The 15,956-nt window shown below is 35.7% G+C and overlaps 1 protein-coding gene across 1 annotated transcript in view; it reads right to left on the reverse strand.

Moving 5' to 3' along the window:
• The window catches only part of LOC127636787 (intermembrane lipid transfer protein VPS13C-like), a 71,083-nt gene extending 57,424 nt beyond the window's left edge, over positions 1 to 13,659 (reverse strand). Inside the window, exons 1-9 of the mRNA XM_052117560.1 lie at positions 13,474 to 13,659; positions 9,157 to 9,200; positions 8,168 to 8,210; positions 6,779 to 6,874; positions 4,935 to 5,036; positions 1,520 to 1,629; positions 1,281 to 1,340; positions 1,064 to 1,123; positions 876 to 956 (exon numbers count right to left, since the gene is read on the reverse strand). Coding sequence (XP_051973520.1) covers positions 876 to 956; positions 1,064 to 1,123; positions 1,281 to 1,340; positions 1,520 to 1,629; positions 4,935 to 5,036; positions 6,779 to 6,874; positions 8,168 to 8,210; positions 9,157 to 9,200; positions 13,474 to 13,573 — 696 coding nt within the window. The 5' untranslated portion in view covers positions 13,574 to 13,659. The remainder of the gene's footprint in view (positions 1 to 875; positions 957 to 1,063; positions 1,124 to 1,280; positions 1,341 to 1,519; positions 1,630 to 4,934; positions 5,037 to 6,778; positions 6,875 to 8,167; positions 8,211 to 9,156; positions 9,201 to 13,473) is intronic.
• Positions 13,660 to 15,956: the final 2,297 nt, after the last annotated feature.

Consider the following 15,956-nt stretch of genomic DNA (forward strand, 5'->3'; position numbering starts at 1 on the left):
AGATTCTTAAAGTTGGTTGTGTCTTTTTTACATTTATGCATTTGACAGATGCTTTTATCAAAAGTGCAATCAAGGTATATATTAATTTAATTACAATTATCAGTTAGTGTGTTCCCTGGGAATCAAACCCATGATCTTGGCATTGCTAGTACCATGCTTTACAAGTTGAGCTACAGGAAATACAATTGTATATAATTTTTGTAAGCCAAAGGCTGCATTTCTAAGGAAAAGACTGCAAGATTTTAAAATGCAATGCAATCAATTTAAAACTACTTGATTATGTAATATAATTATGTAATCAAGATTACATGCAATCTGTTACTATCCAACACTGACTTTACATGGTCTTGACCAGTGAGTACAATATTCCCCAGGCAGATTATACACACCACACCCACCTCAATCCGGGTGGCGGAGGACGAATCTCAGTTGCCTCTGCGTCTGATACCGTCAATCCGCGCATCTTATCACGTGGCTTGTTGAGCATGTTACAGCGGAGACATAGTGCGCTTCAAGCTATTCTCCGCGGCTTCCATGCACAACTCACCACGCGCCCCACTGAGAGTGAACCACATTATAGCAACCACGGGGAGGTTACTCCATGTGACTCTACCCTCCCTAGCAACCGGGCCAATTTGGTTGCTTAGGAGACCTGGCTGGAGTCACTCAGCACGCCCTGGATTCGAACTCGCGACTCCAGGGGTGGTAGTAAGCATCTTTACTCGCTGAGATACCCAGGCCTCAAGGTAAATCATTGTTACATTTGAACGGAGTATTTATTTACTCACTATGAGGTCTTACATGTGACTCAATCTCTAAACTGCATTAAAATACTCCTATTTACACTAAGGGTAAAAGTACTAAGGGCAAATTACCACTATCTCCTCCCAGGAGCCTTTGTAGAAGATTGGGCCGTTGACATTCCAATAGGCACAAAAACAATCCAAGCGCCCCAGCTTAAAACAAGAACACACATATGTGAGACACATAACCACAGGTATGTGGTTAAAGTCGGAAAAATCTTATTATGAGAAATAAGAGAAGAATATGCTGTGGTGATCACCTTGTAGATGATCTTGGCTGCTTCATTTAGAATACATGTCTTCCAGTTCTCATCAGTGGTCTATAGAGAAATACAGAGTAAATACCTGAGCCAGAATTACAGTAATTGTGTGCCAATGTGAACTCATCATTAGATTTGCGAACAAAAAAACAGCAATTGCACTTGCAAATAATTGTCATTTTTGTTGCATATTTATGAAAGTATTTTGTGAGATCACCTGTAGACTGAGTTCTGAAAGAGTCATGCCCATAGCCAGAGGTCTCTGAGGGTCTGACACCTGAAGCACAGACAGAAAAGTCACACACCCTCAAAAGACCTCTAAAGTACTAATTAGTTACACATTTAGGTCACTTTGCTAGTAATATGCAATATGCATGTTTAAATACAAAACAAACAAAATACAAAGAGGTGTGAATGAGTGCTCATGCATCCTATGCATGTAGAGTCAACACTCACATCATCCTCATATCTGATGTGAATGCTGGTGATTTTGACCTGGAGGTTTTTGATTACTTGTGTAGCCAGTTTCTCTGCAAATGTATCCTTCTTCTCTTCCAGAGGCTTCTCTGAAATGAAAAATAACAGGGTAAACACAAATCACACCCTAAATGAAACTATAAGGAAAACACAATCGGAAACACTGAAAATAAACAAATACATTTTCTTGAAATAAAACTAAATAAATATGATCACAAATTAACTTGATATACAGTATTTTATGAAATCTGAAACCTTTACAACCCACCTTCATTAAACATGGAAATGCCACTAGATTTTGAGAAATAATATCAGTTAACGCATCAACTTTGGCAGCCCTAAATTCCTAAATATACAAAAAATATACAAAAAAACAAAGCTAAAACCAACCAGCATAAAGTGAAAATTAACAAACACTAAATTGAAGATACAGATAAATTATATACTGTAAAATAAAATAGGAAAAACAAATGAATAAAACTGAAATAAAAACATAATTAAAAACTGTAAGACATATTCTAGGATATGTACTCCCTCAAAAAGAATAAAGCTACTGAAATGATTTGCTCATACTTGACACTTCAGTCAGTAAGGAGTTGATCACAGTTGGTTCTGGCCACCTACCTGCTTTATGTTCATGCTTTTTAGATCTCCTAAAGGGTTTTTTATGCTTTTTAACCTTACGTCCTTTATCTTAGAGTGCAGCATTGGGAGAGAGAGAACAGTTGGTAAGGTAGAAGAGGAACACAGGGTACCCCAATAAACACATGCATAAGACTGAGAAAGGAAATGCGAATCACTCAACAAAGCATGCAAGCAATTACACACACATTCATCTAAACCTGCACAAAAAAATTAAAATAACAAATAAATATTAATAATTAGGACAATGCTAAAGTGTCTACACCTACACGTTCATGAAAAACTCTCAAATAAGTCAGTGCACATCTCACTAAATGAAGATGGATATTTGATGTAACAGCTATTTTAACGTACCGTGTGGTGAATTCTTACACACATAACTCTCCAGACCATATACAAACTCTCCAGCCTGAGAGCCTGCAGTCCATCAAATGCAGCATAAAGCAAACACATATAGAGTGAGAGACGAGAAATGGATGGATGAATGGATGCATGGATGGATAAGGGCATGTTGAGTAAAGAATCTTAGCTATGCATTGGTGGGGGAAAATAAATTTTTATACCACAATTTAATTTTATATTAACCCTCTGGGTTCTGAGGGTGTTTTTGGGCCCTGGAGAAGTTGAGAAGCCTTGACATTTGTGCTTTTTTCAGTTGCTTAAAAACATTCATGGCTAAAGTCTGATACCACTGTATTCAGCACAAACTGAGCTACAATAATATGTGAGCAACATGTGTGTACATGTTTGTATTTTTGAGAAAATAAAGTTTATGCATGTTTTTTTTAGAAGAAAAAAAACTGTAAGTCATTGAAATAAGGCCATATAACACATAATAAACACTTGTTCACAAGACTTTTGAGAATTGGATTTTGTAGCCTAGAGTTTCTTCTATAAAATGATGTGAAATGAAAACCATCCTGATCACTCATTCATACAAAACAATATAGTAATTTAACTTTTGTAAGACACTTTTAGTGTTAGAAAGGCCATTATGTGAGGAGGCGTGAACGATCATGAATATTGATGCGATTCACACCTGAGGAGACAAAAGACCCCTCCCCATGGGAACAGAATAAATGTGATATCTGATATAGAGCATTTACACAATATATAAAAAAAAAATCAGGATTCTTTGATGAATAGAAAGTTCAAAATAACAGTATTTATCTGAAATAGAAAGCTTTTGTAACATTAGAAATGTCTTTACTGTCACTTTTGATCACTATAATGCATCCTTGCTGAATAACATTATTCATTTATTTTCCAAAATATTTGCACTGACCCCAAACTTTTGAACGGTAGTGTATAATGTTACAAAAGCTTTCTATTTCAGATAAATGCTGTTATTTTGAACATTCTATTCAGCAAAGAATCCTGAAAAAAAGTGTACACAACTGTTTTCAACATTGATAATAATAATAAATGTTTCTTGAGCAGAAAACCAGCCTGCTAGAATCATTTCTGAAGGATCATGTGACTGAAGACTGGAGTAATGATGCTGAAAATTCTGCTTTACGTCACAGGAATACATTGCATAAAAAAAAAAATAAATATAATATATATATATATATATATATATATATATATATATATATATACACACACATCTATCTTGCCTCGGGGGCGTTTACTATTTGATTTGATCGTCTCAGCACATTACCTTATGAATAGCGCCCTCTACTCGTGGGTATGATCACATTAGGGATAATTAGCTGAGCAAGGAGAAACTGTACATCGCTTTATTTCAAACATATTACATTGCAGGAGTATATTTGTTTTAAATTTGAATAGTTTTATTTAAAAGTAGACATTTTAAGCTTTCTTTAGTCATATGTTTCATGTTTGTGTGATAAGTATTCGCGGAGTTTCAGTTTTTTTCATTTTTGTGACGTGTTTCAGATATATGCTCATGAACACAGACTGCTGACAGCTCACCCTTTTTATTTTCTTTATTTTACAAAAGCACAAGGTTTTGTTGTTATTGTGTGTTCAAAATAAAAGTAGACCCTTTATAGTTTCTAATGATGTCTTACATTTATCTGTATGCCCCAAAATGACAGAATTTTGTAAGTTTGTTCCGCTGTTATGAGGAAAGAATCCAGCAGGATGCGCCGGTGCATCCATCAACCCTGAGGGTTAAAGGGACTGTTCACCCAAAAATGTAAATTCTCTCATTATTTACTCACTCTCATGATATTCAAGGTGTGTATGACTTTCTTTCTTCACCAGAACACATTTGAAGAAAAAAGTAGGTGCTTAAAATGCAAGTGAATGGAGATTTCTCTTTTGAAGGTCCAAATATCACACACAGTCAGCATAAATGTTATCCATACAACACCAGCTGTTAAATGATACTTGATGGTACTTAAATATTTATCTTTTTTGCACCAAAAGCAATTGTCAATTTAGAAGACATTCATTTAACTAATGGTGTTGTATGGATAATGTTTATGCTGACTGACTGTGATATTTGTACCTTCAAAAGAGAAATCTCCATTCACTTGCATTTTAAGGACCTACTGAGCTGAGATATTTTTCTATTTTTCTTCAAATGTGTTCTGGTGAAGAAAGAAAGACATACATACCTGGGATATCATGAGGTTGAGGAAATAATGAGAGAATTTTTTTATTTTTGGGTGAACTATCCCTTTAACTGTAAAGAGACCATAAGAGGAGGACTAGTGATCCTATGTATAAGGTCAGCAAATTATTATGTCCTGCTCATGCCAACAGACAAGTCATTACTCACCTCTGCGTGCGACCAGCTGCAGGTTTTCCTCAATACGCTGAAGCTCCCTCTGCTTGGCCTCCTGCATGTAACGTTCTTCTTTAACTGCATCATACTTAATTGCTTCAAACACACAACACACAGGCAGTTAGAAACAAACAAACATTACAGACATAAAAGAGAGTGATTTATATCATTCCCACTGCAGAGGTCCTGAAGTCTTTATTGATTGACTAAACCAAATTTCACTATTACCACCTTATGAAGTCTTTGCATGCACACACATATACATGTATAAAAAACAAATCTAGATCTAAACACATCTTGTGCTCACCCACCATGTAATAACAGAAATAGTCATTAACAATCCGCATCTCTCTATATATGCACTGCTCAGAGTGTGAGAGGTTTATAAATAGCTGTGATCAATTGAATGCGGCTCATTCAAAACTTCACTACAGCTTCCTCCTCTCCTCCGGTATCTACTGCTAGCACACTATCAGGAAGAACCGGTTCATGCCGATTGTGGGAAACAAAACCCCTCAATGCCTTGACCTCTCTCTCTACACTAGAGTAATAACATTAATAACATAATTACACTGTAGACCAGAAAGAAAAAGGCAGACAAATAAGTTCCAGGGGTACAGTTATAGTGTATTCATTCACATTATTACTTCATTTTGAAGCAATTTAACTATGCAGTACATATTTTATTCCTGCTGTATAGAGCATATACTGTAGCTGACATGTAAGTTCCCAACTTAAAGGAAGAAAAGACTGTGTTCAGTACATATAAAAATAAAGTAATCAGATTGGCATGTGGAGGTTGACTGTCTTCATTCCAAGAGACTGACATGAAGTAGAAGCTGACATGCTTTCTTCAAAGTGAAGTCATTTGATTACTTGCATGCATTTCTCAGAATAAATCAGTTTAGAAAATATACAGTAGGGAAGCCCAAAAGAAATACCAAAGTCCTGTTTAAAGTGACAAGAAGCATTCTAATGTCTAAAAAGGCAACATACACACAATAAACTTGATTGAAACAATCAAATTAAACAGTTGTCAATCAGTGCCATCAACAGCTCTCCATTAAACCTGTTTTTACAATTTGTTTGATTTGCCATTCTAACCGTAAAATGCAGAATAGCCATAAAAGAGAGGCAATGATCAGATACACGCAAGAGTAGCTTATTGGTCCAGGTCCCAAGTCACCACCCTGCTACCCACCTCGCTGCACTTTGCTTACCATCGTAAGGTGAGGTAAATAACTTAGACTGAGCTGCAATGTGTAAAAAACAATGTCAGTTGAAGCAGCCCAAGCTTCAATAATTTGATAGAATAGAAGATATGCATCAATGAAATTCAAATATTCAAAATAGCATAACTTTTGTATGGGCTATCTGTAATTGTTGCAAGTCAAATGCCCTCACATAGCTTTCAAATGATCGGAGTTAATAAAAACTATTTGTTTTGATCAAATATTAAAGCATATAGTATTTTTCTATTTGACATGTTTCTAGAATGTTTACATTATTAGATTCTTCACTGATAATTGAATTTCCTTAGTGTAACCCAATTACACTATACACATATCTGTTAAGGGACAGGAATCCATCCATGCATGCTATAAATGTATTACGCAAATATCCTAAAAAACAATGCAATGTAGCTGTTTATACAGTAACAAGAAACTGCAGCATTTGGGATGACTCAGACTAATTACAGCAGTAAATGTTATGAGATAAATAGCAAGTTGCTTAAGATATAAACCATGAAAAACTTTGTCTTTGCTTTGTGGCATGCAGCATTATGTTTCCAGTTGTGAACGTATTACAAAAAAACAAAAAACAAAAAAAACACTTACTTGCTCCGGGAACCACCAGAAGGTATAAACCATCTAACGTAGCCACCACTGCCTCATTGTAAAGGTTCTTCCAAGGGATCTTCAGAGTCAGTTTACCTACAAAGCAGGGTATACAATATATAAACCATAACAACGGTGTATGAAATGAAATAAAATGCAGGCACTCTGGAATCCTTAGGAATATATTACAGGTAAAATGTAAGACACACGTTAGTAAACTACAATACAATTATGGTTATTTGGTAGTAGCTTGCTTGTATTTCTAGGTAAACATGTACAATTATTTTTAAAGCTTGTATAAGATGTGTGTTAAGATTTGTAAAACTGGAAAGATTTTTATAAATATTATTTTGTGTGTGTGTGTGTGTGTGTGTGTGTGTGTGTGTGTGTGTGTGTGTGTGTGTGTGTGTGTGTGTGTGTGTGTGTGTTTGTTACATTACAAATAAGGGTTTATTGGATACTACTTTCAACTTTTCATCCTCCGGTGGAACTGAATAAACTAGCATGTGAACTATTGTGTGCGGACCATCATCCCTTTTCATAACTCATTGAGCAAAACAGATCTAAGCACCAATTGAAAAGAGAATGGCTACAAGATGATAACGCATAATTTTCAAAGAAGAAATCACACATAAATGTAATGAATCAATATGCAGGGAGTTTCACAGACTTATTCTGACTGGCTTATCTTCCTTGTTAACCACTAACTTTTAAGATCCTGACATCTTGGCACACTGTCCAGCAGTCGTTTCAGGTCATTTGACTGGATCATGTGAACATGAGCTGATGACTAATTTAACAAACTCGCAGCACTGAAATGTTTTTCAATAATAGAACACAGAATCAAAGATGCATGGAGATTGTAACTGAATAGAGATGAATAGTTCTTACAAAACTTCTGGACCTTAAGGGCTTAAAGCTATTTCACTACTGAGTCATAATGCTAATTCCCAAATTGTACAGTTCAGTTCCTAATAAAAGTGATCATTCATGAATGAAAGAATGTGTTCAAAATGGCTTCAACTCAACTGACAAATCTGGTGAGGAAAAATGCAAACTTCATCTGACTACATTCTCTGCACTAAGAAAACAGAACCCTCAACTTTACTGCTGCTCAAAAGTTCTTAAGGTTTATTCTCACTTCCCTCAACAATCATAAAATGATTCTTATTGCAAAGTTAAATCAGTCATATAATATAACTGTATCTAAACAAAAAAAGGAAGTGAAATTTACCTAATATTGCACTAGAAATTTGCTCTAACAATTTAACAATTTATGAGATTACAGGTTAACACACAAGTCTGAGTATTAGAAACCTGAACATATATTGTTCTTTTTCACTACACTACTGTACAATTTGCCAGATAAAGTGAAAGTTGAATACTTACCAATTTGACCAGCCTTGACTTTAAAAGGGACATCAAACTCACTCTACAGAACAAAAAATAAACTGGGTTTGAAATACAGTTTTTAAGCATACTGTACAACATTTTTAATATGTAGGCTATTTATATACTGTACTGAGCAAAAGTCTTAGGCGCATTATATTTTTTACAAAACATTGGTCTTAAACTGGTTATTTGGTATATTCTACTTTTAGTGTATCAGTAGGAAACATCAGTTTTAGATTTCAACATTCCCTTTCCAAATAGAATTGAATAGAAGAAGAACAAGAGCCCAGATCTCAACATCATCGAGTCATTCTGGGATTACATGACTAGACTGAAGCAATTGAGACCACCTAAATAGAAAAACTGTGCAAATTCTCCAAGAAGCTTGGAACATCCTATCTGCCAACAACCAAGAAAAACTGTGTCCAGGTGCAAGTAGGAGAAATGGGGCTGTTTTAAAGGCAAAGGTGGTCACACCAATTATTGATTTAGCTTTTTTATGTTTACTGGATTTGTATGACATTCATTGATAAATGAAAATTATTTATGGCATTATTTATGAAGACATCCTCACTATGCAACATTTTTCACAAGTGTCTAAAAATTTGGCAAAGTACTGTATATTTTTCTTTATACTATCTAATAAACATGCGAAAAAGAACATAGTACAGCAGTTATTACAATTTTGAACAGCTGTGGTAACATCAGCAAATTCTTGTGTTTGCAAAACGTTGATTTAGCAGAAGCCACAGACACTTAAGGGCCAACCCCTGACCACGGTGTTACATACACAGAAACACACTTTTTTTTATTTTGTGACTTTCTAATATTAATGACAAATACAGTTTCTTTATGTGTTGTTATCATATGTAAAGCTTGGCGATCAGATATTTTGTAAATAACATTAAAATATCTAATGCCTTGTTAAATTTAACTTTTGAACATGGTTAGTAATACATTCATACAAGTATGTAATCAATACTTACCAAAGCATTCTCTTTCACCTTCAGATTTTCTAACACAACATTTCCTAAAAAAAAGATGATAAAAGACTATATCTTAAATTGTATATACTGTATATTATCTTGCATATTTAATGTCAGAATGTACAGAATCACTGTACATATATACACACTCCATTTTCAATGTTGAAATTTAGGAATTTGTCTTTGCAAGAGTAATAAAGTTCATTCATCAAACCATTCAATAAGTTCAGAAATGTCCCTGAATTAATTCTTCAGTGTCAAAGATGAAGATGACTGCTAATATGAAAACACAGAATTGAATCCAGATATCATTGGACACTGTTGACATCACAACTTCCAACTTTTGTCATCGTACAAAAGGATCAAACTTCAACCAGATCGAGATAAAGATGTTACCATATCTCATCTAAAATTTGTGTTGACAAAATAATAGGGCACCCATGCTGATCGAGGCCAGGATTGTCCATAGCAACCAAAAACTCAAGAGGCAACTCAATCCTACAAAGTAAAAATAACTGAGTAAAATGCTTCAAAGTTACTATTGCAATTTTTAAACTCTGCTTTCTCTGTGTAAATCTGAGCATAGTTGAGCCAACCCCATCTGATACAGAACAGATCATTATGGTCCTGATTTCAATCATAACTCAATTTTGGCTAGATGTGTAGTTACTGTGTTTTGCTCTTGGCACAACATTTAAAATGCACCACAATCTGAATCAAGTGAAAATGAACCCAGTTCTCTTTGCAATTACACTATACTTGGCCTTAAAAGTGGAGATAGGGTCTCAATGAGACAGCTTTCATGTCAAAGAGGATGCTTACAAAAGTGGGGATGCAATATTGTACAACCAGTCCAGGAACACACTGATTAAGGAAATCAGAGTGGCTAAAACAAGCTACTCTGAAAAGCTGAAAAAAAACAATGATCCTGCATCTGTGTGGAAAGGCCTGAAAAGCATCACCATATACAAGACACCTCCCCTTCGCTCTGTAGAGAGTCAACTAATGGCTGATGTGTTTTATTGCAGGCTTGAAAAGCCCAGTCTCGCACCCCTCTCCCGCACTGATCTTCACTTCACTTCACACACACACACACACGCACAAACACCTCCTGGAACCCCCCTCCTCCCAACTCCTGCTACTCAATCTGCAATTATGATCTGCGAGGAGGATGTTCGGGATTGTTTCGGAAACAAAAGACTAGTAAAGCTTCAGGACCAGATGGTGTCTCACCTGCCTGTCTGAATGTCTGCTGACCAACTGGCCCCCATCTTCACACAGATCTTTAATAGATCACTGGAGCAGTGTGAAGTTCCCTGCTGCTTTAAACACTCCACCATCATCATTTTGGTCCTCCAAAAAAACTAAATCACAGGACAATATGGGACTTCATTATATCCTGCAACACCTCGAAAGACCTGGGACATTTGCAATGATCCTATTTGTGGACTTTAGTTCAGCCTTCAACACCATCATGCCTGATCTTCTCTCAACCAAACTGACCCAACTCTCTGTGCCCACCCCAATCTGTCGATGGATCACCAGCTTTCTGACAGATAGGCAGCAGCTAGTGAGACTGGGGAAACTCACATCTGGGACCTTCACTATTAGCACTGGTGCTCCTCAGGGATACGTCCCCCCCCCCACCATTCTGAACAGCACTGTGACAGCAGTGGAGTCATTCAAGTTCCTGGGCTCTAACATCTCTCAGGACCTGAAGTTGTACACCCACATAGACTCCATTCTAAAGAAGGCTCAGCAGAGGTTCTAATTCCTTCACCAGCTGAGGAAGTTTAACCTGTCACAAGGGCTGCTGACACAGTTCTACTCGGCCATCACTGAGTCTGTCCTGTGTACATCTATAACTGTCTGGTTTGGTTCAGCCAACAAATCAGACAGAAGGAAACTACAACAGACAGACAGTCAGGACTCCAGAGAGGATTATTGGTGCCCCCCTGCCCACCCTCCAAGATCTGTACATCTCCAGAGTGAAATAACGTGCAGGTAGAATCACTCTGGACCTGCACATACATTACCACTTGCACATACACAATTCTGTTATATGCCCTATTATTTGTTTGTCTATTTATGCTCTTACCTTGTTTTATATTCTGTGTCTCATTGTAATATTCTGTATGCACTTGTTTCTCCAATCCCCAAAAACAATTCCTTGTGTACGTGAGCACACTTGGCAATTAAGCTCATTCTGATTCAATCTACTTGTCATTCACACCGTGTTGTTTTTGTAACCACTGAAGTATTATATTAGTTATAAATTTTTCTTATACCTCTTCTTATTAGTATTATTTTTATTAAGTTGTGAATTTTATTATACAATAGCAATATATATCTGTTATAATTTCTTCACTGCATGGCATTTAAAGGCACTCAGATTAAACCCTTGAGCTTCACTTTCATTTTCACAGAAAACTGAAGGAAGTCTGAAGGTTCAGTTTCTGTGTATCAATGAAAACAGTTTTAAATGTCCTTTATTCAGTCATCTCCATTACACTAGAGCAAGTGTTTTATCTCCTCCTTGGTGTCACTGTGTCATCATTCTATTTGTAGAATAACCAACAGTATACTGTAAAAAATATTTTGATTGTGAAAATAAAGTGAACCTAATGTTCACAATGAATGTTACAAGCTAACAGACTTAAAGTGAATCCTACTCAGACCACTTCCCAAGATGGCATCAGATCAGTTCACTTTAAAGTCCATTTGGAGTGTTTAAATAAAAGCCAAAATTCTTGCAAACCACTTTCACATCCCTGAAATGAATTGTGAAAACACCCAATAAAACCTATGAAAGCTAACTGCTCAACAGAGTAGAAATCAAGTGTTGATTCCTACAAGTTATTTTTTCTCTTTACTGACAATTAAAAAACAAATCAAAATAAAAAATTATATTTATGATTCTAATGAACGTGCCACAAGCTATCAATGGAATTTATCTGGAAACTAGTTGGAGTTGTTCCAGCCTTTCAAGGCATAAACTAAACGATTAAATGACTGAACACAAATATTAGCATGTAAACCAAGCAAACACACATTGCATTGTACACAAAGGGCGGGATTTAGTGTAGATTTCACTGGGATTGTGAGGGGATAAAATTCCCATCAAGTTACTATGGATGAAATACTACCTTTGCTAATTATTATTTTGATAAATTATATTAATTCAAATCTATCTGTCTGCACCGACCTTTCACTCAAACTATGGCTAAATCTATGAGTACATTTGCTAAACACAGTGAATACTGTGAATGACATTTTTATGGTACAAACTGTGATGCAACCAACAGTGAAATTAAGATGTTATGTAAGCTGTTTGCATGCTTTAACTGTGGAATGATATTTTATATATATATATATATATATACCACACTGACTACCCCAAATATTTGCAGACTATAGGGTTAGCCTTCAATATTTAATATTACGATCCTGTTCTTAACAGTTGCAAACTTTGTTCCCAGTGTGACATTAAAACCAGTAATAGTGGGCTCTTCATAGCATACAACAAAGGAAAGTCATATTTAAACATATTTAAACATGTTATTGTCTATGAAGGTGTGGTCCATCCACTTAAACTTGAGCTTTACTTGCACATTCAAAAGCACTGAACAAACAGTAGTGTTTGCTATAATGATATTGATATTTAATTATATAATATTTTTTCCACAGTCTATCCATCTCATGAACAGTTAAAACTGCCCCATTGTGCAATAATTATGTGCAATACACAGTTTAGTCTATTTATATTCTTATTGTATATTTCTATACTTATATTTTCTAATCACTTTTATTTTTATTCTATATTTGTATTATTATCTGTCTTGTTGTTGTATTGTTTGTGCACTGGAAGCTCCTGTCACAAGACAAATTCCTTGTACGTGTAAGTATGCTTGGTAATTAAGCTGATTCTCTGGTTCTGGATGACTGCATGTATTCATCTGCTCCGGCCTTTGTTGATAACTATTTTCTGTGATCATTAAAAATGGTCCTTATCCTGTACATGACAATTGTCCTCTAACAAATATTTTGAAAGCGGAAATAATCAGGGGTTTGATATTTTGTTCGGATATATTAATATTTTGTTCGCCTCCAGTACATGACAGGATGTGAGGCACGAACTTGACAGCCAGACAGCCAGACAGCCAAAATAACAGTACAGAATTCAATTGAATAAGTACGATAGACATTAGACGTTGCCATATATTTGCATCGTGTGTGCACTGCTTATCAAATGCACGTTGTGCAACTGACAGCGATAAGAGCTCACACTATCCAGAAGAGAAAACGAGCGTTTCTTACCACCCCATATGCCAATCTTGAGCTGCGACTTGTCCAGGTTTTCCACATAATCTCCAATAAATCTGTTCAAGAGATCACTGACTAAAGACTCGAACACCATGGTGATTCGAGGAAGACAGCGATCCTGTCACTGTCACAGGGAAAACGCTAAAATGCCACAATACGCATTTGATAAGGTGACTTCCCTCCCTGTATGACAAGCGTTAGCAACGCCATCGACTCATTCGGCGATCGACTCACGCTGTCTGAAAAAAGGAGTCACTGCTGCGAAAACGTTATTATGAATGGCCTGGCTAGTTGATAAGAGAAAATCGATTGCAAATTAAAAATGAGGAACTGATGGTCATTTGTTTAACAAATAAGTGACAAAAGAAGATTAATTTATTATGTGCAAGTCTAAAAGTATTGTTTATTATAATGTATCTTTAAATAATCAGAATAATAATGTCAACCATTTATATAGTTATGCTTCTTTTCAATACAGCACTGAACATCTTTAAAGAAATACATTGAAATAACCTGCATGCATTTGCAACATTTGTTTACAATACCATACTTCTGAACTCTCATATTTAACTAGCTGTTTATGAAGGAAAAATGTAAAAATCCTTATTAAAAATGTTTACTCTCAAAGAAATTAATAGTTATTTTAAACATACTCTGATCAGCCACAACATTAAAACCACCTGCCTAATGTTGTCCCACTAAAACAGTGCCAACCCACATCTCATAACAGCATTCTGGGATGATATTCTTCTCACCACAATTGTACAGAGAGGTTATCTGAGTTACTGTAGACTTTGTCAGTTCAAAACTGCCTTGTTGATGAGAATGTTGTGTGTGAAAGTCACAGCAGATCCGCAGTTACAGAAATACTCAAACCGGAAAGGCCTTGTTGTTGAGAGAGGTCAACAGAGAATGGCCAGCTAGTTTGAACTGACAAAGTCTATGGTAACTCAGATAACCGCTCTGTACAATTGTGGTGAGAAGAATAGCATATCAGAATGCTAATTATAAGATTTGGGTTTGGCACTGTTTTGGCGGCACGAGGGGGACCTACACAATATTAGGCAGATGGTTTTAATGTTGTGGCTGATTGGTGTATGTATAAAATCATGATAAAAGCTGTTTTATTCTACATGGAGAGGGTTTTATTCCCCATGTTCGAATCACATGACCAGCCGGATACTTCTAGCTGAAGCTCAGTAACAGCCCCTGTTATTGGAGACTTTCACTCATGAATTCATTTAATTATGGTCGAATGTGAACAGTGAACTTCTACAATGACATCGGTAACTGAATACAATCTTTTTAAAATAATGCTGCATACCACTAGTTGTCAGTGTAAGTTCAAGACGACAGAAACAAAACAAAAAAATTACTGACTACATCTTTAAATTAAAACTTTGATATAACCAGCATAGAAGCATTTACTTATGAATGTCATGTTCTCCAAATTTAAAATCAATGAACCAAATTATCTGAAAAAGTGATATGTCGGAAATTGCTGTACACAATGTGTGTCCAGTTTTTATTAAACAAATTATATATATAGGGCCTACTGTACATTTTGCAAATGTATTTACTACAAATTTCCTGTTCAAAACTATAAAAAAAAAATTACTGTCTCTGTGTGTGGTTGTGTATGTGTGGAAATGTGCATGAGGGTACAAACCCCGTTTTCGAGAAAAGCATGCAATTTGTTGAAAAGATGCAGTACCCAGTAAAACAGGTGGGGACACTAAATTTGAGAAGAAGTGTAATATTTGTAGGTCAAATTTGATTCATATATTTACAAAAAGCAATTTAAAGCTGCATAAAATCCAGAAACTCCAAAGATGAGAGGTCACAACTATTTATTCCCATATGGGTAAAAAAATTTGCCTAAGACAATAGAAAGGTTGAAAAGCATGGCACCTTTAAAATTCAAATTTAAGATACAAAAGTGTGTAATTTATGAATGCTGTAGAACAAAACTTTCAAGTATCTTAAAGTAATGTTTACCACAGATCTTATTTTACTAATGAATCCAAAACTGCCATTATAAAAACCCATAGGAAATTCCAGACGGAACCCACTGCAAATTAGCCTTCGGGTTCACCCATAAATTGACTTCACGGCAGAACAGCTCTAATTGACCACCATGTTGAGAGGGCTAGAGTCACGATAATTGACACAGTTAGGACTGGCTTAAATTGGTTAAAGCAACCTTTAAATATATATATATATATATAAACCCATCAAGCTTCTACTAAATCACTGTGTTTAGGAACAAGCACAGAGGACTGGACTGACCTTGAGGTTCAGAAATTATAAAACATAGACCCTCTGTTGCAGTATGTTAGTGGTGTACAGAGGAAACAGAAAGTCTTATTATTTGTTAGATAAGAATAAAAGATAAAAACAGAGCAGCCTGTTGTGGGGGAGCGTGATGGCATTCTTTCACCTCACATGCATCCACACTCTCCTCCTGTTTCCACAGT

This window comes from Xyrauchen texanus, chromosome 1 (genome assembly GCF_025860055.1).
Source record: "Xyrauchen texanus isolate HMW12.3.18 chromosome 1, RBS_HiC_50CHRs, whole genome shotgun sequence".
NCBI classification, from domain to species: domain Eukaryota; kingdom Metazoa; phylum Chordata; class Actinopteri; order Cypriniformes; family Catostomidae; genus Xyrauchen; species Xyrauchen texanus.